We start from the raw sequence: 25,935 nt of genomic DNA, 5'->3' as shown, positions 1-25,935 counted from the left end.
TTCCCAACTGTAAACTTCCACACTTGCCAAATTGGTTTATGCCCGTTCAGTTTTATTCAGCAGAGATGCTATTAGCAGGGTTCCCAGTGGGGATATTTTAAGCCTCTCTACACACTTGTCCATGATTGACCTGAAGTAGTCTATGGCTTGCTTGCATTACTACACAAACAATAAATAAATACAAAGAATAAATTGAAGTAGGCTCACAAAACTACACAATTGGGCTTCAAGAGAGTCTTACGAATTCATGCCCATACACCCAGTAGCTAGACCGTGGAAGTTGTTTGCCCTCAAAGAGATAAAGAATACTCAGCAGTTAAACGTCAATTAGTATTATTAATTGAATTTTTTAGTTTTATGCAAAATGAAACTCAAAGCGACTTACAAAAGCAAACGCATATAATTAAAACCAGCATAAAACTAAAACGGAGTAAAACCTAAAAATACATTCATATTTATAAAATAGCACATTCTACCCTCTGAACAAGGCTACAGATAATTAAGGGCCAAAGGCCTGGTGCAAATGAAATGATTTTGCCTGGTACCTAAACATAAGTAGTGATGGTGCCAGGGTAAAAGATGATGATGGGGAAGATCAGGTTAATCCTAACCTGATTATTATAGCATCTGGGAAGTGGGGCAGAGGAGAAGGTGCATTGGACCCTAACTTCTCCCATCCACAGTCAGAATGCTATCTACTTTTAGGAGACCCAACCCATTTACTGTTGAAAGAGCCCTGGGGGTGATTTACTAAGGTTGGAAGAAAAACATTTCCTCCAGTCCTGATCGCACACACTCAACTCTTTCATCTAAGGCAAAAGTGGGACGTTTGTGGCCCTCCAAACATTGTTGAACTCCACTATCCCCAACCACTGGCCATATTTGCTGTGATTAATGGAAGGTGGAGTTCAACATCTGGAGAGGTCCCCTATCCTTGTTTTAAGGAGAGGTCAGAGCATCCAACAGCTTAACAAATATTGGAATTCACAGCTAGCACAAAACCCATCTCCAGTTCTTCCCAGAATATTGTGTGTGTGTGTGTGTGTGTGTGTGTGTGAGTGTGAGTGTGTGTGTGTGTGTGTGTGTGTGTGTGAGAGAGAGAGAGAGAGAGAGAGAGAGAGAGAGAGACTGTCTCCAGACTGAGCAACAAAGATTTTGGGAACACTGAGTAGATTTTTGTTCATCTAGCTCTAAACCACAGGAACTAGAGCTATAAGGCAATAGTGCCAGGCTGCTGGGATTCAGGGCCCTGAGTCACTAACCTACCCTATACAGTGGTACCTTGGGTTAAGTACTTAATTCATTCTGGAGGTCCATTCTTAACCTGAAACTGTTCTTAACCTGAAGCACCACTTTAGCTAATGGGGCCTCCTGCGCCGCAAGAGCATGATGTCTGTTCTCATCCTGAAGCAAAGTTCTTGACCTGAAGCACTGTTTCTGGGTTAGCAGAGTCTGTAACCTGAAGTGTATGTAACCTGAAGTGTATGTAACCCAAGGTACCACTGTACTTAGAAGCATAGAGATGGAAGGACCCAGATGAACATCTACTCCAACCCCCTGCAATGAAGGAATATGCAGCTGCCCCATACGGGGATCGAACCTGCAACCTTGGCATTATCAGCACCACACTCTAACCAACTGAACTATCTTGTGCTAATGCTACTGGGGAGGGAAAGCAATTCCAATTATTTATCAGCCTTCCCTGCGATTCCTCACTTGCCTCCCCTCCCAACTTCTTTTCTCAAACACTCCATTTTTGAATATACTATTCCAGTCTTTAAATGTACACCTAAAAGTGCAATAAGTGAGCAGCAACTTGCAGAGGTACACACAAGGCTAAACCAGAAACAGGTGCCATGTTGAAAAAGGACTCAAGAGGTTTAATAAAATAAAATAAAAATTCACATGGAATGTGAAAGAGTGCACAGCCTATTTTTACCGTGTGCAGTAGGAGGCTAAAAGGGATTTGCAGGTGTTAAGTGATTGTAGGTATTACGCTAACTGGAAGGCAGAATAGGTTAAAAAGGTGAGCAGAGGACAAGGAGGCACGAAATTCATTTCCTTAACTCCAGCCATACACAATTCATGGAGACCAAACTAATTTAAATGCAAATCTCTGAGAAAACTACAATTAATAACAGAAAGTTTAATTCAGTTTTCGGCAGCGGTTTTTGAGATTTCTGCAGCACTGAGTTTTACCTGCTTATTCAGTCTTTTTTAAAACAACACCACCAATAACAACAACACAATATTAAAAACTGAAATTTTAAAAGGAGTTATATCAAATGTAAGGGACGCGGGTGGCGCTGTGGGTAAAACCTCAGCGCCTAGGACTTGCCGATCGCATGGTCGGCGGTTCGAATCCCCGCGGCGGGGTGAGCTCCCGTCGTTCGGTCCCAGCTCCTGCCCACCTAGCAGTTCGAAAGCACCCCTAAGTGCAAGTAGATAAATAGGGACCGCTCTCCAGCAGGAAGGTAAACGGCGTTTCCGTGTGCTGTGCTGGTGCCGGTTCGCCAGAGCAGCTTCGTCACGCTGGCCACGTGACCCGGAAGTGTCTGCGGACAGCGCTGGCTCCCGGCCTCTAGAGTGAGATGAGCGCACAACCCTAGAGTCTGTCAAGACTGGCCCGTACGGGCAGGGGTACCTTTACCTTTTTTATATCAAATGTGATTCGCCTTCAGAACTATATTTCACAGTTTATTGCTCAGAAATAGGCCTTAAAATTATGACACATGCAGTTTTAATTTCTACCTACTTTATTTAACCGGCACGAAAGTTTCAGAAGTGTAACCCCATAAGAATATAGTAAGGGGGGGGTGTTGAACCATTCACAGGATTTTTTGCCACCTTTTACAAGGGGAGTCAGAATGCTGAAAATATTGATCAAAACCAGTGTTTAAAATGCAACATCAGCTAAAGTGTCATCCTCTGTCTGCCAAATCTATTTAATAATCAAATTCAATGGGACTTACTCTGTTGTGCATATAGAACGAAAGCCCTCATATTGTTGGGCCATCTTTCTAATATATCTCATTTTTAAAGCCTGCTTAGTTGAAGACTTTTGCCACTCCTGTTAATACTAACAAAGTTCAAAATTCTTCTTGCTGGTTATAGGATAATCTTCTCCAGATCATTTTACTCTAACCCTAAATGTTCCTGACTAGCAAAAAAGTGCCAACGTTTATATGCTACTCTCCCAAATAGATTCAACCATATTCTCTATGGGACCGAAGACTGACAGAAAGGAACTAAAATATTGAGACGATGAAGGAAACATCTGAAGACCACTGATCCCATGACATGGTGATGATAAGCCATGTCATGTTCATATCAAAGCTACTCAGTCCAGTATACCTGAAGGAGCGTCTCCACCCTCATTATTTAGCCCGGACACTGAGGTCCAGCTCCAAGAGCTTTCTGGTGGTTCCCTCCCTATGAGAAGTGAGGTTACAGGGAACCAGGCAGAGGGCCTTCTCGGTGGTGGCACCCGCCCTGTGGAACGCCCTCCCACCAGATGTCAAGGAAATAAACAACTATTTGGCTTTTAGAAGACATCTGAAGGCAGCCCTACTTAGGGAAGTTTTTAATGACTGATGTTTTAATGTGTTTTTAATCTTATGTTGGAATGTTTGATCGTGTTTTTAATATTCTGTTGGAGGCCACCCAGAGTGGCTGGGGAAACCCAGACAAATGGGCGGGGTATAAATAATAATAAATAATAATAATAATAATAATAATTACTGAAGAACGGTTGCAACACAGTGTTGCTTCCCTCTAATAAAGTATTTGCATTGCTCACTTTGGCCATTAAAGTAATTTAAAGTAAATGATGATGGAGGAATCAGAATGAAGGCATGTGCCAGTAGAACTGCTCCATCGTGAATTACTAATTCTGGAAGGTCTGCATTTCCTAGAGGATAAGACAATGTGCTAGAGCTGGTCCGAAAGGTCTGATGCTGCACTGCATTCTGCAGAGGAGATTCACTAGGGTGATATTTTTAAACAGCTTGACGTTATCTTGGAGATACTTCATAGGCGGCATTATATAACACGTGGCCTTCAAAAAAGGAAGACAGAAGGTTTTCTGTGACCCAACAGATATTGGGGATTTGATTCCCCTTCCTGTCCCAGGTTTGCACCAGCATGAATTGAACTGAATCAGAATCTAATCCTTGGTTACAGAAATACAGCATGAGGCCATTAAACCATCAGACTTCACTCTCCAAATCAGTTACTCACACAAGCGCATTGCCACTGGTCACAACACAAGATTAAACTGAAAAAAAACACTGCAGCCTGACAGGATTATATTTTTAAGGAACTTCCCCTTCTATAATGAAGGGGTGGCCGTGGTGCAAGGCTCTTTACCACCAAACAGATTTAACCAACAAAATACCAAAACAAACCAGTTTGGCAATATCCAACTCGAGCGTCAAAATACCCCACACGAAAAACCCCCAAACACCTCATTCATTGGGATTTTAAAGACTAAAGTTTAATATAGATCTACTTCCATTCACGAAGTCGAAAAGCCGATGGAAGGAAAGGATGGTTTTCCGTTGATGAGACGGGGAAAGGCGCGGAGGGAGGGGACGCGCGCACGGTTAGGGACACCGTGTGATGGAGCAGCGGGGGGGGGGGGCGGGAATCAAAGCTCAGTAACTACATCACTGCAAGGTCACTGGAGGAGGATTTTTACATAATCCGAGTCCCGGCCGGATAGTCCACTGGAAGGGTATGGAAATAGTACAACTGGCCAGCCCTCCTCCTCCACCAGCAGCCGCTTACACGTTGCAAGCTCCGCCAGCCTCCCGCGCCCGGTGCCCCCTCCTCCCCCCCCTCCCAGCCGCGTCCCAGAAAGGCTGCAGGAGCAGCAGCAGTAACAGCGCGGCGGATAAAAGCAGCCACAAATCCTCGCTGGGCTCTGCAGCGGCTGAGCTGCTCCAATGCGGGGGAAGCGCGGAGATGGAGGGCGGGAGGAGAGAGAAGCGCAAGATCCCGCGTCTGCGGCGAGCCAGTTGTGGGCGCCCAGCACGGAACGAGGCCGGGCAGAGAAATAAAGCGGGGGGGGGGGAGAGGGGGGAAACCGGGTGTCTGATCCTCCGTCTCCCTGGAAAAGCAGAATGCGGTACCCATCGCGCCCCCTGCATTGGCCAGACCTGGTCCGGCCAAGCGCCCCTCTGCCAGGACCCTTTCCAGCTTCTGCTGCAGTCACACAGAGCAGGTGCGCTATTTATTGCAAAAGCACCACTTAATTGGGAAGACCTGGCAACGGCCCAGGGCCAAGCAGCGAGCCTCGTCGATCTCGGATGTGTTCCCCCACCCCACCCTCTCCCCTCCTCGCTTTTTTTGCCCCGGGTTAAGCCTCCAGAGGGGCGCCAGGGAGGCTCCCAGCCCGTGTGTGTGTGCGCACGCAAATGCGCTTTGGGAAGGCTGCCAAACTGGGTCTTTGCCCTGGGTGAAATAAAGCTGAGTTTCGCCCCCTGCCCCCCACCCTCTCCGGCTCTCATCCCAGCTGCCCCCGGTCCTCCCGATTGCCCAACGCCCCCTCCCAACGCAGCGCCCCCTGGAGGCCTCCGCCGGCTAATCGCTCCCTCCCGCGCGCGCCCAGAGGTTCCTAACTCGGAGGGTTAGACCAGCGCTTTCCGCCGCCCCCGCCCGCCTCCCTCCTTGCCCGGGGCTCCTCGGCCTCCGCCGCGCGCGCCCCCCGGCCCCCTCACCTGAGTGGCTTTGTGGAACTGCTTCTTCAAACCTGCCACAGACATGGCTGCAGGAGACGCGCTTTCCGCGGGAGGATGCTGAGGACGAGCCGGCGGGGCTGCGGGACGCTTCCCGGGGGAGCTGGGCTTCGCTTCCTTCTCCCTCCCTGGCCGGCCGCGCTCGCTGCCTCTCTCGCCCCTCCTGCCCGAATGGGGGCTCGCGGGTGCCGGCGATGGTGCAGAAACAGCCTGACGTCAAATGGAGGCGAGCCGGCCTCTTAAAGGGAAAGCTCTGCGCTTCCCTCTCCGCCTTGCGCTCTCTCGAGAAAGGAGCGGCGCGCTCCGGTTCTCTCCAGCGTGTGGACGCTCCTGGCCTGCGCCCGCTTGCTCCGAATTAAGCCCCGGTTACCGGTGCCAGCGAGCCTCGTAGCCCCACGCTGTATACCATTTCGCCAGTGAAAACAGGGATGTCCTATTCCATAACAATAGCAACAACAAGACAACAACAACAACAATTTTATTATTTATACCCCACCCATCTAACTGGATTGCCCCAGCGACTCTTGCGGGTTCCAGCATATATACAAACATAATAAAACATGTCAGCTTCTTCATTAATGGCTCCACATAATATAAGAGACCTCCAGTCCTCCCCCTTGCATGTGTGACAGCATACCCTCCAACATTTCTCCGACGAAAATAGGGATGTCCTATTTCATAATAATAATAATAATGATAATAACAATAATTTTATTATTTATACCCTGCCCATCTGACTGTGTTGCCTCAGCCACTCTGGGCAGCTTCCAACATATATAACAACATAACAAACCCTTTAAAAACTTCCCTATACATTCCCTTCAGATGTCTTTGTTTAACAAGACATATTATCCAAAAACATATCCTTATTTCCCCCCCATTTTTCCTCCCTCCCCCTCCCCCCCTACAGAACCCACCCCACCCGCGACTTCCCTCAGTTCCAGTCTTTGGTTTCTCCAATAATGCTGTTTTCTGCATGTTACAAAGTTGTATAGATCCTCAAACTGTTTAAAAGGTAAAGGTACCCCTGCCCGTACGGGCCAGTCTTGACAGATTCTAGGGTTGTGCGCCCATCTCACTCAAAGAGGCCGAGGGCCAGCGCTGTCTGAAGACACTTCCGGGTCACGTGGCCAGCGTGACATCGCTGCTCTGGCGAGCCAGAGCCGCACACGGAAACGCCGTTTACCTTCCCGCTAGTAAGCGGTCCCTATTTATCTACTTGCACCTGAGAGTGCTTTCGAACTGCTAGGTTGGCTGGGACCGAACAACGGGAGCGCACCCCGCCGCGGGGATTCGAACCGCCGACCTCTTGATCGGCAAGCCCTAGGCACTGAGGCTTTAACCCACAGCGCCACCCGCATCCCACTCAAACTGTTTAGATGATTGTTATCAGTAAAAAAAATTGTGAATGTTTATTCAAAACCTGCCAAGGAGTCCAGTTCGCTTTGTTGTGTCTTCAGATACTTTGTGAAAGGTTCCCATTCATCCTTAATGTCACAGTTATCCTCGTCCCGTAGCTTATATGTCAATTTTGCCAGTTCTGCATAGTCCATCAATTTTTCTTGCCATGATTCTTTAGTTGGGGTTTCTTCAGTCTTCCATCCTTGTGCTACCAGAACTCCCTCCATTCCCTTCAAATGTCTTGACCTAAAGGTTGTATAGTTACTTATCTCCTTATCTCAGGGGTTGAATAACTGCATACCCTCCAACATTTCTCCAGGGAAAATTGGGGTGTCCTAAGGAAGAGCAGGACATTCTGGAATCAAATTAGAAACTGGGATGGGAGAGTCAGTGTGGTGTAGTGGTTGAGAGCGGTAGTCTTGCAATCTGGTGAACCGGGTTCGCTTCCCCGCTCCTCCACATGCAGCTGCTGGGTGACCTTGGGCCAGTCACACTTCTCTAAAGTCTCTCAGCCCCACTCACCCCACAGAGTGTTTGTTGTGGGGGAGGAAGGGAAAGGAGAATCTTAGCCGCTTTGAGACTCCTTAAAGGGAGTGAAAGGCGGGATATCAAATCCAAACTCTTCTTCTTCTTCTTCTGTAAATCTGGGACTGTACCTGGAAAATAGGGGCGCTTGGAGGGTCTGACCATGTGTGTTTTCGCTTGGATATACTGCATCCAACTTACCTGTTAACATTGAGGTGCATAAGACACAGGTTCACCTCTGCTCAGGAGAAACCCACCTTGGGATGCAATGATTGCAGATATTAATATTGTGCAGTTTGAAGTGACTGAAGCATAAGATCTGACTCCTTTTGGAATAAATCACTGTCCAGGCCCATAAAAATATTATTCAAACTTTTACTGGAAGAATTCTTTGCAAACAAAATATAAGCATCAAAAATACATCCAAAATATCCATATAATGTTGTGTGCTGTCCAGCACAGGTTCAGAATCTTAGAAATAAAAGATAACTCTCTGTCTCCCACATTCCAGCTTGCCTAAGCCTACCCTACCTAAGGCTATGCAACTCTTTTTGGAGAGACTTTATCACATCCTTTGTTGTATTAGCCACTACCCTTCCAAGATGGCAAATTAAGCAACTCGGTACCTTTGTCAACAACCTCAGATATGCAGATGACACAACCTTGATGGCAGAAAGTGAGGAGGAATTAAAGAACCTTTTATTGAGGGTGAAAGAGGAGAGCACAAAATATGGTCTGAAGCTCAACATAAAAAACCCGAAAATCATGGCCACTGGGCCCATCACCTCCTGGCAAATAGAAGGGAAAGAAATGGAGTCAGTGAGAGATTTTACTTTCTTGGGCTCCATGATCACTGCAGATGGTGACAGCAGTCACGAAATTAAAAGACACCTGCTTCTTGGGAGAAAAGCGATGACAAAGCTAGACAGCATCTTAAAAAGCAGAGATCACCTTGCCGACAAAGGTCCGTATAGTTAAAGCTATGGTTTTCCCAGTAGTGATGTATGGAAATGAGAGCTGGACCATAAAGAAGGCTGATCACTGAAGAATTGATGCTTTTGAATTCTGGTGCTGGGGGAGACTCTTGAGAGTCCCATGGACTGCAAGGAGATCAAACCTCTCCATTCTGAAGGAAATCAGCCCTGAGTGCTCACTGGAAGGACAGATCCTGAAGCTGAGGCTCCAGTACTTTGGCCACCTCATGAGAAGAGAAGACTCCCTGGAAAAGACCCTGATGCTGGGAAAGATTGAGGGCACAAGGAGAAGGGGACGGCAGAGGACAGGATGGTGGGACAGTGTTCTCGAAGCTACCAACATGAGTTTGACCAAACTGCGGGAGGCAGTGGAAGACAGGAGTGCCTGGCGTGCTCTGGTCCATGGGGTCACGAAGAGTTGGACACGACTAAACAACAACCACCTTTGTCACCTGACCTAAAGTTACAACAGTTTAGAGTAACAGAATCAACGAGTAACCATTAATCCATTTAGGAGCTTAGAGCCCCTTAGAAAATCTACTATGGAAAAATCCCAATGTTACCAATACACGTTTAACCATTTTCCATTTTAAATTTCATCTTTCATTTCTGTGTCAATTAAATCAATCATACTCAGGGCTCCCCCCCCCCCCAGTCGGAACTTGTTGGAACTCAGTTCCAACACCTCTCAGGTGGGCACCATTGCCATTAAAAGAGAACAAGAACTTTACAAAAGTTAAGCACCTTTTATCTTATCCTTGGAATCAATTGTGAAATGACCGCAAACATAGAGAAGTCACGATCCTTTTCACATTTTGTATAATGCAAAATTTTACTATGAAGTAAGTCTTGCTGGGTTTTGTGGGTCTTAGGGGTAAGATATATTTTGGGGCTGTTGTGTGTGTTGAAGCCTTGTAGTAACATATTGAATTAACACAGGATCTGGGCACACATACAGAGAGGACTGAATATTTTTCTATGATGAGGACATTTATTAGTTATCTTCTTTCACAAAGGGGTTTCTTTCAGCTATAAAGAATAGTTGATATGCAATAAACAGGGGAGATTCATTTCAGAAATATATATATATATATATATATATATATATATATATATATGGGTTTCTCTGCAGTTATTTTATTGAGTGCAGTAAAGTCAAGTAAACTTTAACACTGAATTTTCATTCCCCCCCACAAGATAATACTGCACAGAAATAAATAACAATGCTCTGAACACAGAGACACACAAAATCCATTTATACAAGCAAAGCCTCTGAAGGATTCACCTTCCAAAAAAACAAAGTAGTTCATTGTTCTGTATATATTTATAGCTTTAATCTTCAGTCATAGTGGGTTGCTGACAGTTGAACAGTCGAAATGGGCTCTCTTTGTGGAGGCTAATAAAAAATATAATTCGAAATGATAGGAGTGTGCTCTTGTTTCAGCCGATATATGTTGAACCACTTGCATCTGGTTTTGAGAGAAAACAGGAATCATCAATACTCCAGCAGCCTCGAAACAACTCTTGCGCAAAGCTAGCAAATGACAGCAAAACCCTATAAATGTTTACTCAGGAGTAATCCCCTCTGAGGTCAATACAGGGGTGCCAACTTGGAGCCCCGACTGTGGGTGCCCAGCATGCCACTCCACAACATCATCGTAGCTGAGGTGTGAATTCTATGATTATGATGAACGCCGAACACAAATGTCTAATATTTTGTAGCTCACACAGAAAGAGTTGTCTCCAGCCATGAACGATGTGACCTTCAAGCCACGGTAAGTGAAGGTCCCATAGCCAACACGTGAAGTCATTGCTCACCCAATAATTACTCCCACGACAGTGGAAGTCGTTGTGTGACCTGGATATAAGTTGAATGGTTACTCGCTTTGCTCAGTGCAAATTCTCTTGCGTTATCTTCCCATGAGGACCGTTTTGTCTTCATTTGCATGTCTAGTAGCAACAGGTGCCAAGCCACTGGGATGAGCAGGTGTTAATACTCTCAAGCCTTTGATTCCCAGGGGGCTGGAACACTGCAGAGGTAAGCAGAGTTTGTGCTTGACAAAATCTGTGCAGTTCTTCCTTGGGTTTTCGCACATTGTCCCTCCTCTCCAGTCTCGGAGCCTTCCAAGGCAGAGAAGGGATGCGTTTCTGACAGCCACCGCAGTTGCCTAAAAATCAGGGACAAGGTATCTTGCCCTGCTTTGCATCCTTCTTGAGTGTCTTTGCCTGGGCGCAAGGCATTTTTGAACTCTGATAATGCCCTCTGCTTGCCTGCATGGAGGACAGAGAAGGATGTGTGTGCAAACACAAATGGAGAGGTACCAAGAAGAAGAAGAAGAAGAAGAAGAAGAGGAGGAGGAGTTTGGACTTGATATCCCGCCTTTCACTCCCTTTAAGGAGTCTCAAAGCGGCTAACATTCTCCTTTCCCTTCCTCCCCCACAACAAACACTCTGTGAGGTGAGTGGGGCTGAGAGACTTCAAAGAAATGTGACTGCCCCAAGGTCACCCAGCAGCTGCATGTAGAGGAGCGGAGACGCGAACCCGGTTCCCCAGATTACGAGACTATCGCTCTTAACCACTACACCACACTGTGTAGTGGTTGCTGAATATCAGTCCTGCTCAGATATATTTACAAAACCAAACATGGCCATGGAACACCATCTTCCCCATAGCTCCACACCATTCCCCACTCATTTCCTGCTTGCGTTTTTTGCTCCTTATTTCCCACAGCTCCTGCATTGTCCCTTCCTTAAAGCATCCTCTATATAAACTCCTTGTCGTTTCCATGCTGCTTCATTAATCAGCCCCTGCTCTCGAGCGCTGCAGATGGCACCTCTGCTGCTAATTTCTAAAATGAGCGGTATCACACACTTGTAAACTCTGAGCTCTATATTCTGATTTGATCAGGATGCCTTTGCAAAGCGACAGGTGGCTGTGGTTACCTGGTAGAAGAAGATTACTCCAATGCCCTGCTCTTTTTTATCAGCTTTTCCCCAGCTTAGCTTGAGATTTGCATACACAACATCCAGAACAGTAAACTATATCCCCCATGATCGGAGGGAATGTACCTGTGAGGACCACATGCTGGGACACAGCAGGAGAAAGGCTTCGCTTTATGATGCCCTTCTTGCGTTCTGGCTAACAGATTGAGGTTGAATCCTGAAAAAACAGAAGTACTGTTATGGGAGGACAGGAGGTGGGCAGGTGTGGAGGACTCCCTGGTCCTGAATGGGGTAACTGTGCCCCTGAAGGACCAGATGCAAAGCCTGGGAATCATTTTGGACTCGCAGCTGTCCATGGAGGTGCAGGTCAATTCTGTGTCCAGGGCAGCTGTTTACCAGCTCCACCTGGTACACAGGCTAAGACCCTATCTGCCCACGGACTGTCTCGCTAGAGTGGTGCATGCTCTGGTTATCTCCCACTTGGACTACTGCAATGCGCTCTACGTGGGGCTACCTTTGAAGGTGACCCAGAAACTACAACTAATCCAGAACGCGGCAGCTAGACTGGCGACTGGGAGCGGCCACCGAGACCATATAACACCAGTCCTGAGAGACCTACATTGGCTCCTAGTACGTTTCCAAGCACAATTCAAAGTGTTGGTGCTGACCTTTAAAGCCCTAAACGGCTTCTGTCCAGTAGACCTGAAGGAGCTTCTCCACCCCCATCATTCAGCCTGGACACTGAGATCCAGCTCCAAGAGCCTTCTGGCAGTTCCCTCACTGCAAGAAGCCAAGTTACAGGGAACCAGGCAGAGGGACTTCTCAGTAGTGGCACCAGCCCTGTGGAACGCCCTTCCATCAGATGTCAAAGAGAAAAACAACTACCAGACTTTTAGAAGACATCTGAAGGCAGCCCTGTTTAGGGAAGCTTTTAATGTTTGGCAGACTATTGTATTTTAATATTTTGTTGGAAGCCACCCAGAGTGGCTGGGGAAACCCAGCCAGATGGGCGGGGTATAAATAAATTATTATTATTATTATTATTATTATTATTATTATTATTCCAGAGGCATGTGGCCTGCCACAGGGAACAGGATGCTGAGGTAGTCTAAACTTGCACAGATCCAACATTGCCAGTTTTCAGTTCTAATAGTCTTAAAGTGGAGCCCTGCCAGATTCCCACTTATTTTTTGCTCTCCGGCCTCCAGCATATGGCACAGAGAATAACACGAGGAGAGCTCAGTCTTTGATGGGGTTGTGCCATAACCTGCCAATGAGCCACACTCAAATTGCAACTGTAGATTGCTGCAGACTCCTCTCCACAGTCCCTGGGAGTTGATACCTGTTGCTGGGATGTTTTTCTTCACCACCTGCTTTCTCTGAGAAGCATAAGAACCAAAACTAAGCAAAAGAAACAAGAACAGTATTTCACAGGATGCTGCAGCAAATTTTTAAAAAGTGCTCCTTTAAAAAAGCGTTGTCAAAAGCTGTGGGTTGCTGAATATCAGTCCTGCTCAGATATATTTACAAAACCAAAAATAATCCATTATACATGAAAACACAGTTCTAGCCTCCTAATCACTAGTCACTTGCAAATCCATTCCTTTCTAATTATTTTAAGCACACTCCACATTCAATTTCCTCTCGAAGATTGATATATCTTATTATGAAACTAATTTGTTTCGTAATGATTTCAGGCTTCCAGATCTTTGCTTCTGCCTCTAGTCAATTCCGCACTCTGCATGCATGCTGTGCAGCTGCTCTCAGCACATTAATTGCAGCCCTTCTTGCATGTGTGCGCACACAGCCATGAGCCTCCTCCTGCAGCTGCAGGAATTGCCCAACGTGGCATGACTGTATTTGCAGGGGGAACAGCAATGCACACTGGCATTGCTGGCGAGTTAGGTAAGAGGTGGAAATGTTGAAATGAGCCCATTTCTGTGCATAGCTTTCAGTGTTCTGCCTGGAGGAAGTGCCAGGATTCTTCAGGAAGTAAGGCCAGCTAAGCACATCTCCCCTCCTGTATGATTAAGACAATAAGGAGAGCATTAAACAGTCTGGACCTCTGAGGCTGTAAATGTGGGACAGCTGTGTAACTTGTCTGCAGTGGGGCAGTAGCATGTCCTCTCTGTTAAGAAACCATATCTGAAATCTAAAAATTATTGTTCAGGTTCAAATATTCCAATCCTAGGTAAAATGCTTGGAGTGTGTCACCCAGCTCTGCATTTACTCAAACGAAGGTAATCATCTTGGATGCAGCTAATTTGGGACAGAAGCTTTCATAAACAGCTCATACCAGGAGACAGATGGGGGGAATGCGACCCTGAACCTCTCAGCATCTTTTTCAGTACCATCAACATAGGATGGATCTACACACGGGGGTGGGGGGTAAGCGCTATAAATAAGTCAGAAATCAAATCATTATAACAAAAGAAAAAAACACTACATAAAAAATTGCATAGAATTTTTTTGCTCTCCGGCGCCCTCTGGTGTTGCATGTTTATAATGCAATCAAAGTGGGGTTTTTTTGAGTAATGTAGCTGAGTCCTTCTGGGTCATCTTTCAATGGTGGGATTAGGAAGAACCCTGCTGAGGTCCTTTGGGGTCACTATGGATTCTAGAAGATGGGGATGAGAAACTTATGCACGGACTTCAGCTCCTGGGTGCAAGAGGTAGTACCTTATCCCCAATGCTCTTTACCACAGATGAAACCACTAGACGAAGTCCTACAGAGATTTGGGCTAAAGTGTTACCAGCGCGCTGTGCTGAGCAGCTCTACTGCTCTTTATTGATTCAGTTAAGAAAGGTTTGGAGTCTGAACAAAATAGATTTACATGTCCCTTTTTCTAGCTCCCCGTTTCACTTACGACCAAACATGCTAAGGTAAGGAAGCCTTGCTCTGCTTTCTTTTGACCTGAGCTTTCTGTGTTCAGCTTTCCTTTTTCATTTGATCTGCTGTTGCTTCAGCTTTTGAGGTGATTGTTCTTGCTGCCTTATGCTGCTGCTTTCTTAACTGTTTTTATTACTTGGAAATATAATTTTATTGTTAGAATGTTGTTTTTTTAAAAAAACAACAACAACCACCTTGGGCTGTAATCCATTCTGGGATATATATGATTCCTATGCTCCATAGGAATTATTCTATTCTATTCTATTCTATTCTATTCTATTCTATTCTTCTATTCAACAGACTCCAGTCTGGCCACCAGCCAATGGCTCAAGTGAAGCTTGATTTATTTGACAAGGCCTATTCATAGATAACTAACTTCCATAGTGTTTTCCCTCGTGGTTCTATGGGTTTATTTTTCGCCCTGAGGTTTATTGTATGAATACAACTGCAGAAGGTCTTTGGGGGGCTCATCTGGAGAGAGAAATCGCCTTTTATTCTCCTCGGCTCTGAAGCAGTAACTAATATACCTTCCGGCCTTTTCTGTTGTGAGGAGAAATGTCCAAGAAGCATGTTTGATTATTATTATTATTTTGCTTCGCCTGCGTCTCAGGGTCCAGGGGGCATTGTGCTGTTTCAAGGAGGGACCAGCATCTGATTATTATCCAGATACAGTAAGCAACATTGTTGGGAAAATTGACTTTTTGGATCCCGGCTGATTTAGCTGTTTGCTGTCTTATCTCACTAGGCTCACTAATGCAGTTTGAAATGTTCTGTCAGCCTTGGTTTAGCCACCGATATGAGGCAAGCAGACCATCTGCTCCTGCATTTTGATGGGATGCCAGATCACAGGCTGGCAAATTGTTCCTTAGGTGGAACGGACGGACCTCCTGCGAACTGCTTTCTCGCCTAGCAACACAGACCTGAGGTGGCCTGGCCACCAGGCCTCACGGATGTCAGCAAAGGCAGGTGAAGGTCAGATGACCCATTGAAATGCCAGTGGAGGAAAATAGATCTAAAGGGGGGAAATAAAGTTTAGGACAGATAGGAGGACATTCATTTACAAAGCTATTGTAATGAGGGGCTGGAGGCCGCCACACCCCTTTGCTATCCTATATATAGGAGTGGGGTGTGAACAACTTAGAGCTCTAAGTGTTTCTGCAATCTCTTTTTATGCCCAGTAGGTGGAACCTTCTGTTCTTTTCTTTTCGGGCTCCTCCTGGACCCAGGTGCTGGAGGAGGTGTCTCTGCCTCCTGAGAGGTTGCTGGCACTGGAGAAACACCCTGTCTGGAAAGGCAGAGCTAATCCCAGCATCCCATGACACAAAGGTAGGCGATTGTGCTGGTCCCGGGGGGTTACCATGCTGTGTGGTCCAGTCCGAGGTCGAGGGTGTGGTATGGAGGCTGTCCGTCAAGGCTGAAGTGGAGTCCAAGGCAAGGAGTCGGGTGTGGTCAGGAACTCTGGTAGAAGAGCAGGACAGGGTGCCGGCAGGAACAGGTTACCAACAATGTTGCTCCGGCAACCTGGGACTGGGCTGGCTGGCTTTTATCTGCACTGAGGCATAGGGCAGCCCCGGTCTACAGGTGGCTCGCCTCTCCTGGCCTGGAGGTGAGCACTCCTCTGGCGAGAACTTAGTTCCCTCCGCCTCTCTGCTCTGAGCCTCTGCAGCTCAGGAGAGGCTGGAGGGTTACCGGACCCAGAGGCAACCTCAGCTTCCCCTGACGGGGCTGAGAGTGGAGCACCTGCAGGCAATGGGTCCTCCATCACCTCCGGAGCCAGAGCAGATTCAGCTGGTGTCTGCTCCTGAGGATCCGGCACAGGTGAGGGCCCTTCAAGTTCAAGCCCCAGCCCCGGCTCAGCTGGTTCTGGAGGCGGGGACTCCTGTGCAGGCTGGGATTCCTCAGGTTCAGCCTCTGAATCCAATTCCCAGGCCATCACAGCGATGTTACAGCCTTCAAGGACAGGTGAGACCAGAGAACAGGTTAAGACACTCCCTGCTCCATAGAAGCTGTCAGGCGGCAGAGGTTTCCATCCTCACGGCAGGTTGCCAGGAACAGATACGGCAAGCGAAATTTCTTACCAACTGCTTTTTATTCAATATTCACAGAGAGAGGCTTGGAAATGCAGCCTCTTGGAATAATGGCGTTACCCTGACTGAGTCTCCACCCCCTTCCTCTCTTATAGCATCGCTATGGGTGCTGAAAAGTGCCCTATGCATTTGAGCTCTTTGCTCTCCTACTTTCAAGGCTCGCCAAGTTCTGGGAGGGGAGGTCTTGAATGCTTTCTAAAAACACTGTGTCCGTCAGCTGTCGCCCCCCTGGTGCTTCCTCTTCCTCCTCCTCCTCTCCCATTATTTCCCAGCTTTCTCTCTCATCTGCCTATGAGCTGTGACCTCCCTCCCTTCTTGTAAATCTGAACTGTCTTCTTCTTCTCTGAAGAAGAAAGGAGAGAAGCAGTGACTAAAGAGAGTTAGCCAACATTACAAAAAACCTGGATTAATTCATTTTGGCATTTGTTGGGTGGTGCTGTGGTCTAAACCACTGAGCCTCTTGGGCTTGCTGATCAGAAGGTCTGCGGTTCCAATCCCTGCGATGGGGTGAGCTCCCGTTGCTCAGTCCCTGCTCCTGCCAACCTAGCAGTTTCAAAGCACGTCAAAGTGCAAGTAAATAAATAGGTACAGCTCCGGCGGGAGAGGCGGTCTCCAACATTCCTCCTCTACCCAATCTCTTGCAGAAGCCAACTGGTAGTGGTCAAGGTCCCTTCGGTCCCCCCCAATAAAATATTTGAGGGGGCTGCCCCCCAAAGTTGATGGGCAATGCCATTCAAATGGTGTGTGTGTGTGTGTGTGTGTGTGTGTGTGTGTGTGTGTGTGTGTGATGTCATGCGATCAGTTCTGTGGGGCAGAGCTTAACTGTCCCCCCAATATTTTATTCAGATTGGCACCCCTGCCCCCCTCCATCCCCACCAATAGGCTGCTCCAATCCCAGCAGAGGTCCCCAACTCCCCACATCCCACTGGAGTCCTCCCCGGGTCCTCAGACAATGTGCTCTCTGCATCATCCTGACCCAGCCAGGCCATGACAGTGATTTGGAACTAACTTTAAAATCCATTCTTTCCTATCCTGCGCCCACAAACATCAAGGCAGCTCAGCTCGCTTCGCTGTAATTCTAAGGAAGAAAAGCTCCAAAAGTACAGGCGTCACTCTCCATAAGTGCTTGGATCCGACTGATAATTCCAAAATGAATGGAAAATTCATTTCTTTTACTTTAGCACCATCATGTGTTTGGTTGGAAAACTTAACTTTTATTAGAAAAGATGGTGGCGACTCAGTAATATCCAAATGATTGAGAAGTTTGATATAACTATTCTTTCAAATGCTAAATAATGTTTGCTCCTGTAACTCACTGTTACAGGGTAAAATAAAAGTTATTTTATTTGAAATGCTTCCCATCCTGTCCTTCAGTTTTGCAATTTGCAGGGCAGCTGACAGACCCCAAATTTCAAAACCCCAATCAGCATACTGGCCTAGTTTCCTTTGGGAGGAAGGGCAGGATATAGATTTATAATTATCATCATCATCATCATCATCATATCATAATTTACAACCTCCAAACATTACTGAAAAATGTAGTGAAACCAAAAACAGAAAGAAGAGAAGCAGTAACTAAAGAGAATTAGCCAACATTACAAAAAACCTGGTCTAATTAATTTTGGCATTTGGTGGGTGGCACTGAGCCTAGGACTTGCCAATCAGAAGGTCGGCAGTTTGAATCCCTACTCCTGCCAACCTAGCAGTTTAAAAGCACGCCAAAGTGCAAGTAGATAAACAGCTACTGCTCCGGCGGGAAGGTAAATGTTGTTTCCGTATGCTGCTCTGGTTCGCCAGAAGTGACTTAGTCATGCTGGCCACATGACCTGGAAGCTGTCTGCAGACAAACGCCAGCTCCCTCGACCAGTAAAGCGAGGTGAGTGCCACAACCCCAGAGTCATTCGTGACTGGACTAGAGGTCAGGGGTCCCTTTACCTTTACTGATAATATATTGGTCAAGTGTTGGCAAATAATTACCAAGTTATCTCCTAGGAAAGGTATTTAGGCCAAGGGTGCCGAAACCTGGGGACCTGATGCTCCCTCAACTTCATATTTTGTTGATGGTGGCCAAAAGAAATACAAAATTAACGTAATGCTAGGGTGGGCAGAGGAAATTTAAATTTTGGGTATGCAGTGACCACAAAATTTGTCTTTTATCTGTAGCATCTGTTAAATCTGAGGCTCTGCCTTTACCCTCCCAAATAGGTTATAATGGGGAATCTAGAAATGGCCATAACCTTTCCCCCCACATAGATGGATGAAATTTGCAGAGAAATGAGTCCCTCTAGAACTGGCATAGGCAAACTCGGCCCTCCAGATGTTTTTTGGGACTACAATTCCCATCATCCCTGACCACTGGTCCTGTTAGCTAGGGATGATGGGAGTTGTAGTCCAAAAACATCTGTAGGGCTGAGTTTGCCTATGCCTGTACTAGAATAAAACAAGTTTTCCATATTTCAGGCAGATTCATCCAGGGGCTTTCATGCAGGAAACCTTTAAACTTTTTTTCCCCCCTGCTAGAATTGGATGCAAATCGCAGGCATGATCACCCCTTCTGAAGCCTACCAAATTTCAGACAGAAAGATGCCGTGGTCCTTCAGTAATAGCAGGCTCTACCTGCCTCGTCTTACTGGATGGGAAGGAGAAGAGGTCTCCGTTACCTGTACTGCTTCATTTGAAGACAGAAGTTCAGCTGATGACGCTTCATTCCCACTAGCAAGTCAAGCAGCGTGTGCAAAATCGCATCTTCTACACAACCAATAGAGTTCCATTAGAACTGTGGGTCAAAACATAAACATATGCAGAGAGAGATAATAGACATGTGATGGACTCATTTTCCCTGCCAACATAATACATTTTCAGTTAAAGTTTGCCATCTAGTGGGAATATTGAGGATGTGTTTGCATTTATCACTTTTATTAAAAAAAATTGCTGTAACGAATTGAATGCTCTGGCAGGGTATAAATAAAATTTATTGTTGTTGTTGTTGTTGTTGTTATTAACCAATGAACATGGATACGGTATCTGAAGAAGTAAGCATGCACACGAAAGCTCATACCAATAACAAAGTTGGTCTCTAAGGTGCTACTGGAAGGAATTTTTTTATTTTGTTTCAACTACGCAGACCAACACGGCTACCTACCTGTAACTAGAACTATGGAAGTCATTTCATATAGTCACTGAATTTATTTGTTTCTGGTTTAGACTTGGTAATGAGGTTTTATCTAGTCACACACACACAACCTGTTGATACCAAATGGTACTGAAAGTCAAAGATCGTCTCAAGCAGTTTAAGATCCTTTTGAATGTACAGTCATGCCGTGGTTCTCAAACGGAATCCGTTCCGGAAGTCCATTCGACTTCCGAAAGCAGTCAAAAACCAAAGCGTGGCTTCTGATTGGCTGCAGGAGTTTCCTGCACTCAATCGGAAGCCGTGTCGGATATTTGGCTTCCAAAAAAACGTTCGCAGACTGAAACACTCACTTCTGGGTTTGCTGCATTTGGGAGCCAAAACGTTCAAGTCACAAGGCATTGAGAACCAAGGTATGACTCTATACAGTTGCTGCTCTTACTCTAGTCCAGTTTTTCTCAAACTTGAGTCTCCTGCTGTTTTGGGACTACAATTCCCACCATTCCTGACCACTGGTCTTGCTAGCTAGGGATAATGGGAGTTGTAGTCCCGAAACAGCTGGAGACCCAAGTTTGGGCAACACACTAGTCAGATGATTTCTCATGGGCCTGTAAGCATCTTCTCCTTCACTTGAATGGAGAAATCACTTTGCATGTGTAAACGTGATCTCTCAACTGAAGAAAGATGACAAGTGCACAGAGATGTGTGTACAACTTGGAATACACCATCTTTGGACTGGGCCAACTTGTGACTCTTTGCCTACTTTAAACAAGCTTAGTGAAACTGAAGGACATTTCCAATGCCATCTTATGCAAGACCACTCAGAAGTCCCACTGTGTTCAATAAGAGTTAAAGGTAAAGGTAAAGGGACCCCTGACCATTAGGTCCAGTCGTGACTGACTCTGGGGTTGTGGGGCTCATCTTGCTTTATTGGCCGAGGGAGCCGGCGTACAGCTTCCGGGTCATGTGGCCAGTATGACTAAGCCGCTTCTGGCGAACCAGAGCAGCGCACGGAAACGACATTTACCTTCCCGCCAGAGCGGTACCTATTTATCTACTTGCACTCTGACGTGCTTTCGAACTGCTAGGTTGGCAGGAACAGGGACCGAGCAACAGGAGCTCACCCCGTCGCGGGGATTCAAACCGCCAACCTTCTGATCGGCAAGTCCTAGGCTCTGTGGTTTAACCCACAGCACCACCCGCATCCCTGTGATCAGGTGTCTCACTCAGTGTTAGGATTCTTAAAACATGAACACTCTATTCAGGAGTTCAAAAGAACACCCAAGGATGCAATACTGGGAGGTCAGAGGAACATGTGCCAGCCCTGCATTTATCCCTCTTGTGATTCCCTACCTCTAATGCTGACCTTTCTAGCTTCAGCATGTTCTGAAATGTAGAGTCCAAGAAAGTTCAGCTGAATGCACATAGAATCTTTCTGTAACTATGAAACCCAAATGAGCAGGCTTCTGGGGTGCAGGAAGGCTTTTGGCACACATTCAGATGAACTCACTTGGAATCTCCCTTTGGACCTTCACACTGAATGTGCAAAGGTCTCTGACTGTATATGGGACCCGTCTGGGCTTTTGAAGCTGAACACCTGGGGGTTGTGGGATATATCCAGCCTCATATAACCAACATGCTTAAATCTAATTAATGCACGAAGGGGTTAAAACCATAGAGTAAACTGCCCCGCCTGGCTTAGTTAGGTCACACACCCTTACCTTGGGAGGAAGATGGACCAAACTCTTTATTCTCTCTCTTTCCACTATGTGAAAGCTACCAGTAAGAAAGTCTACACCAAGCTTAGACCACATGGATTTAGCAAGCCGTCTTTGTGTTTGCATACAAATTTAGAAACATTGTACCACTTTTTGAAACTAAGCTACATTGCTTCTCTTTTCTTGCTGCTGTATGGAAAAGCACATGAATTTGAACTTTGAAGAGTTTGTAAGTAAACTGTTATTAACTTACCAAATGTGTGGTCTCTTTCTATGCTAAGGAAGTTTTGGAAGTGACTTAGAATGGGATATTTAAAGGTCTAACAGTCTATATTTCCATGCATAACTTTGCTGCATGTTTTGTGACTTTAAATCTCTGCTGTGGCTTTCTCAGCAAAGAGCACTTGCCCCCAAACCTGGCTCTAGGCATCCAAGAAAGTATCCTTTTATTCTTTAACAAAATTACAAAAGCAACATGGATGACCTAAAGAGAAGCAATAACTTGTCGTGCTGGCAAACGTAGCTATAGAAAAGAACTCTTAAAAAAAAAGTAAGGATTAGGTCTGAAAAGGTAAACTGGAAAGGTAAACAGCTGTGTCATGGCAGATAACCTAGTTGTAAGGCATAGGTACCTCCCTCAAAGTTAAGCAGGGAATGCCAGTCAATTCATTAAATGGAGACAGGATCACACTGAACAAATAAGTGATCAATGTGGGCAGATTGCAATCTAAACCGCCGTGTACTGTTCAAGCCAGAATTATTCACTGTTACTGGACAATTCTTCATTTTGTACATATTGAGGAGGGGAAATATTTTAATTTTCCATTTATTTTTGCTTCCATTCCCCCTGCCTATTGCACGTTGGTTTGTTTCAAAAGAAAGAAAAAACATGATGTGTTTGCGTAATACAACCAAGCATTGCGGTGTGTGTGGAGGGGGACGACGACAACAACTCAAAAAACATTTTTTCCACATTAAAACTGTTTTACTGAAAAAGCTCACAGGAAGTACTAAAAGTCGTTTTGTGTAAAGTTTATTTAAGGCAGGTGGGAACTTTCCTTCCACTAGGTGGAGCATCAGGAGCACTTAATGGAAGAATAGATTCAGCCAGGAAGCCCCCATTGTCTATATAAAGTAAGAGGACATTTTCTTTGAATTATTCTCCAGTTTCCTTCGTCATGTTTGGGGAGGTGTACATAAAATGTGCATTTAAAACCCTGTACTATCCAATGCCATTTAAAAATGTGCTGTATTTCTTGGGTTGTTTCCTTTTTTATTATGTATTTTGTTTTGTTTTTTGTATTGTGATTTTATGTTGTAAGCGCCCCGATACCTGTGGGTATAGGGCGGTATGCAAAATTAATAAATAATGCAAAATAATGAAATAATGACACACACAAAAATTAAACCCTTAAGAATCTGCTAGGCTCTAGAAATTTTATTTGGTCATTTAATTGTCACAAAGAAGCAGCTAGCAGCAACCTGATCCAGCTAGGCCATAAGCAGGTCAGAATACAGTGGTACCTCAGGTTAAGTACTTAATTCATTCCAGAGGTCCGTTCTTAACCTGAAACTGTTCTTAACCTGAAGCACCACTTTAGCTAATGGGGCCTCTTGCTGCCGCCGCACCGCCAGAGCATGATTTCTGTTCTCATCCTGAAGCAAAGTTCTTAAGCTGAAGCACTATTTCTGGGTTAACGGAGTCTGTGACCTGAAGCGTATGTAACCTGAAGCGTATGTAACCCGAGGTACCACTGTACTCATCTCTAAATTCAGGAAGAACGACATATGCAACATATGCAAACAATGTTATTCATACATTTCCGCCCGGTTCAGAAGGAGGGGCTGCAGTGGTTGTTGACTGCACCAATCACTTCTTCACAGTGCCATTTTGCATGTGTCTACTCAGAAGTAGACCTCATAAGAATTTAATCATCGCTTCCTGCTCCACACCTTCCTGGTAACCTCCTTAACAGCGGAAAATACATATGCCTCTAAATGAGGTGTGAGGAACCTTTGGTCCTTCTGCTGTTGACAAACTGCAATTCCTATCTGCCTCGGCGCTGGGATGATGAGGATAATAATAATAATAATAATAATAATAATAATTTATTATTTGTACCCTGCCCATCTGGCTGGGTTTCCCCAGCCACTCTGGGCAGCTTCCAACAAAGATTAAAAATACATTAAAATGTAACACATTAAAAACTTCCCTAAACAGGGCTGCCCTCAGATGTCTTCTAAAAGTCATTTAGTTGTTTATCTCCCTGACATCTGGCAGGAGGGCGTTCCACAGGGCGGGTGCTACTACCGAGAAGGCCCTCTGCCTGGTTCCGTGTTGCTTTGTTTCTCACAGTGAGGGAACCGCCAGAAGGCCCCCGGTGCTGGACCTCAGTGTCCGGGCTGAACAATGGGGGTGGAGACTCTCCTTCAGGTATGTTGGAAGATTGTGAATCTCCTTGACATCTGGCAGGAGACGGGTGCCACCACCGAGAAGGCCCTCTGCCTGATTCCCTGTAGCTTTGCTTCTCACAGTGAGGGAACCGCCAGAAGGCTCTCGGTGCTGGACCTCAGTGTCCAGGTAGAACAACAGAAGTGTAGTTCAGCAACAGCTGAGAGCCCAAAGGTTCCTCACACTTGATGTTTTTAGTGGAAAACTTGTCTGTGAAGAATTCAAATGGTATTGAACAAGAACAAAGGGACTTGGCTGTGTTTTTTAACAGGCAGTAGCTGTTACTCTCAAACATCTCAGCTTCTTCATTGATGGCTCCACGCAAGATGAGAGACCTCCAGTCCTCCCCCTTGCTTGTTGCATGTGGGGCAGCATACCCTCCAACATTTCTCCAATGAAAATAGGGACGTCCTATTCCATAATAATGATGATGACAATTTTATTATTTATACCCTGCCCACCTGAGCAGGTTGCCCCAGCTATTCTGGGTGGCTTCCAACATCTATAAAAATAAAATAAAACATGAAACTTTAAAAAAAAAACTTCCCTATACAGGGCTGCCTTCAGATTTCTTCTAAAGGTTGCAGAGTTACTTATCTCCTTTGCTCGGGGTTTGCAAAACTCTGGACCCTCCAACATTTCTCTGGTGAAAATAGGGATGTCCTAAGGAAAAGCAGGACATTCCGGGATCAAATCAGAAACCGGGATGGCTTCTGTAAATCCAGGACCAGGACTGTTCCTGGAAAATAGAGCCACTTGCGAGGTTCTGTGACAGGACTCAGGGATGGGCAGAAGAAGTCTCCTTTATTGTGCTGAGATATCAACCAGGAAAAGGCTTCTACTTGCCCTAAAACTTGGCTTGACATGGGAGACCTTTCAATACTTGATGAACTTGGAGGCAGAGATCTCTGTGCTGCTGGACTTCTTGACCAGGGCAGAAGTCACTGCTAGAGGGTCAAGGGCAGTTGCCTTCACAAGTACATTTGTGGAAGCTTGGTTGACTGATTGAACCAGAGGTGGCTGTTCTTACAATAAACACACTATTACAAGGAACAACAGGTTGTACCCGGCTCAGTTTTTCTTAGAGTAGACTCAGCTGAAATGAATGGATCCAAGTTAGTCACATCCATTAATTTAAATGGGTCTACTCTGAGAATGACTAAAATTGGCTACAATGCTTTCTTGCTAGAGCAATGGCTACTTGCCAATGAGTAATAACTGCTCAAAGAATTATTATTAATTTTAAAAAAGAAAACGACATTGATACTATTTACTACAAACTAAGCTTTATTACTCATCTCATTTTCAAAAGTCTCAGAATTAATAGCCAGATACAATTTAGCGCAACCTGACAATTTAGAAACATTCAGTGCTGCTAAATGAATTGGTGATGCAGGAACATAACATTCACAAAGGGTATTAATTTGTTTTGTTTATAAACAAATTAGATTGGTTTATAAATGGATTCTCATTACTTCTTCCTTTGGCTGGAACCTTTTTTTTTCATTTCACTAAAATGAAATTTGCACAAAGCTAATGCAAAACATAAGACTCCAGAGAGAGAGAGAGAGAATATCTAAGGATACGCACAGTGCTTGGATAATTGGCATTATCAATAAGCCAGGATTTGTGTAAGAACAGTTTATACTGTATAGTATTAATTATGCCTCTTTAGTCCATACCCACTGACAAAACTAATTCATTAATCAGTACAAGGATGAGGCTAAAGAAAGTTGTAGAATCTTCACTATTGGATTTTTAAGAGAAGTTCAGAAGCTGTCAGAGATGCTCTGGGCAAAGGATATTCTGTTTGAGGACAGGAAGTTAAAAGCTGGCAACCCTGCCTTGAAGTTGCATTTTCCTGTAAAAAATGAAACGAATGAACTGGTCGTGCTTAAATCCAACAAAGGTGGGGAATTTAAGCCAAGGATGGTAAACTTGCACTCCTCCAAATTGTTGGATCCTCCCCCTTGGACATGCCAGCTGAGGCTGATAATTCAACAATATCTGAGAGGTCACAGATTCCTCATCCAGGTTTTCAGCTGTTCAGCCACTCCACCTGACAATTTCTTCAAGC

The 25,935-nt window shown here is 45.4% G+C and overlaps 1 protein-coding gene across 3 annotated transcripts in view; it reads right to left on the bottom strand.

Annotated features, from left to right (window-relative positions):
- Window positions 1–5,961, bottom strand: part of SH3GL2 (SH3 domain containing GRB2 like 2, endophilin A1) — an 88,595-nt gene extending 82,634 nt beyond the window's left edge. Inside the window, exon 1 of one of the 3 annotated variants that reach the window (XM_083420503.1) lies at window positions 5,721–5,961. Coding sequence is in view for 1 of the 3 variants with exons in the window: in XM_083420501.1 (XP_083276627.1) it covers window positions 5,721–5,765 (45 nt within the window). In the remaining 2 variants the exon portion in view is untranslated. The remainder of the gene's footprint in view (window positions 1–5,720) is intronic. The other 2 variants (XM_083420502.1, XM_083420501.1) reach the window with 2 other exon arrangements.
- Between the last annotated feature and the right edge of the window lie 19,974 nt (window positions 5,962–25,935).

The sequence above is a fragment of the Podarcis tiliguerta genome (genome assembly GCF_965153285.1).
Source record: "Podarcis tiliguerta genome assembly, chromosome: 17".
NCBI lineage: Eukaryota > Metazoa > Chordata > Lepidosauria > Squamata > Lacertidae > Podarcis > Podarcis tiliguerta.
This window is presented reverse-complemented; position numbering and strand designations above follow the sequence as displayed.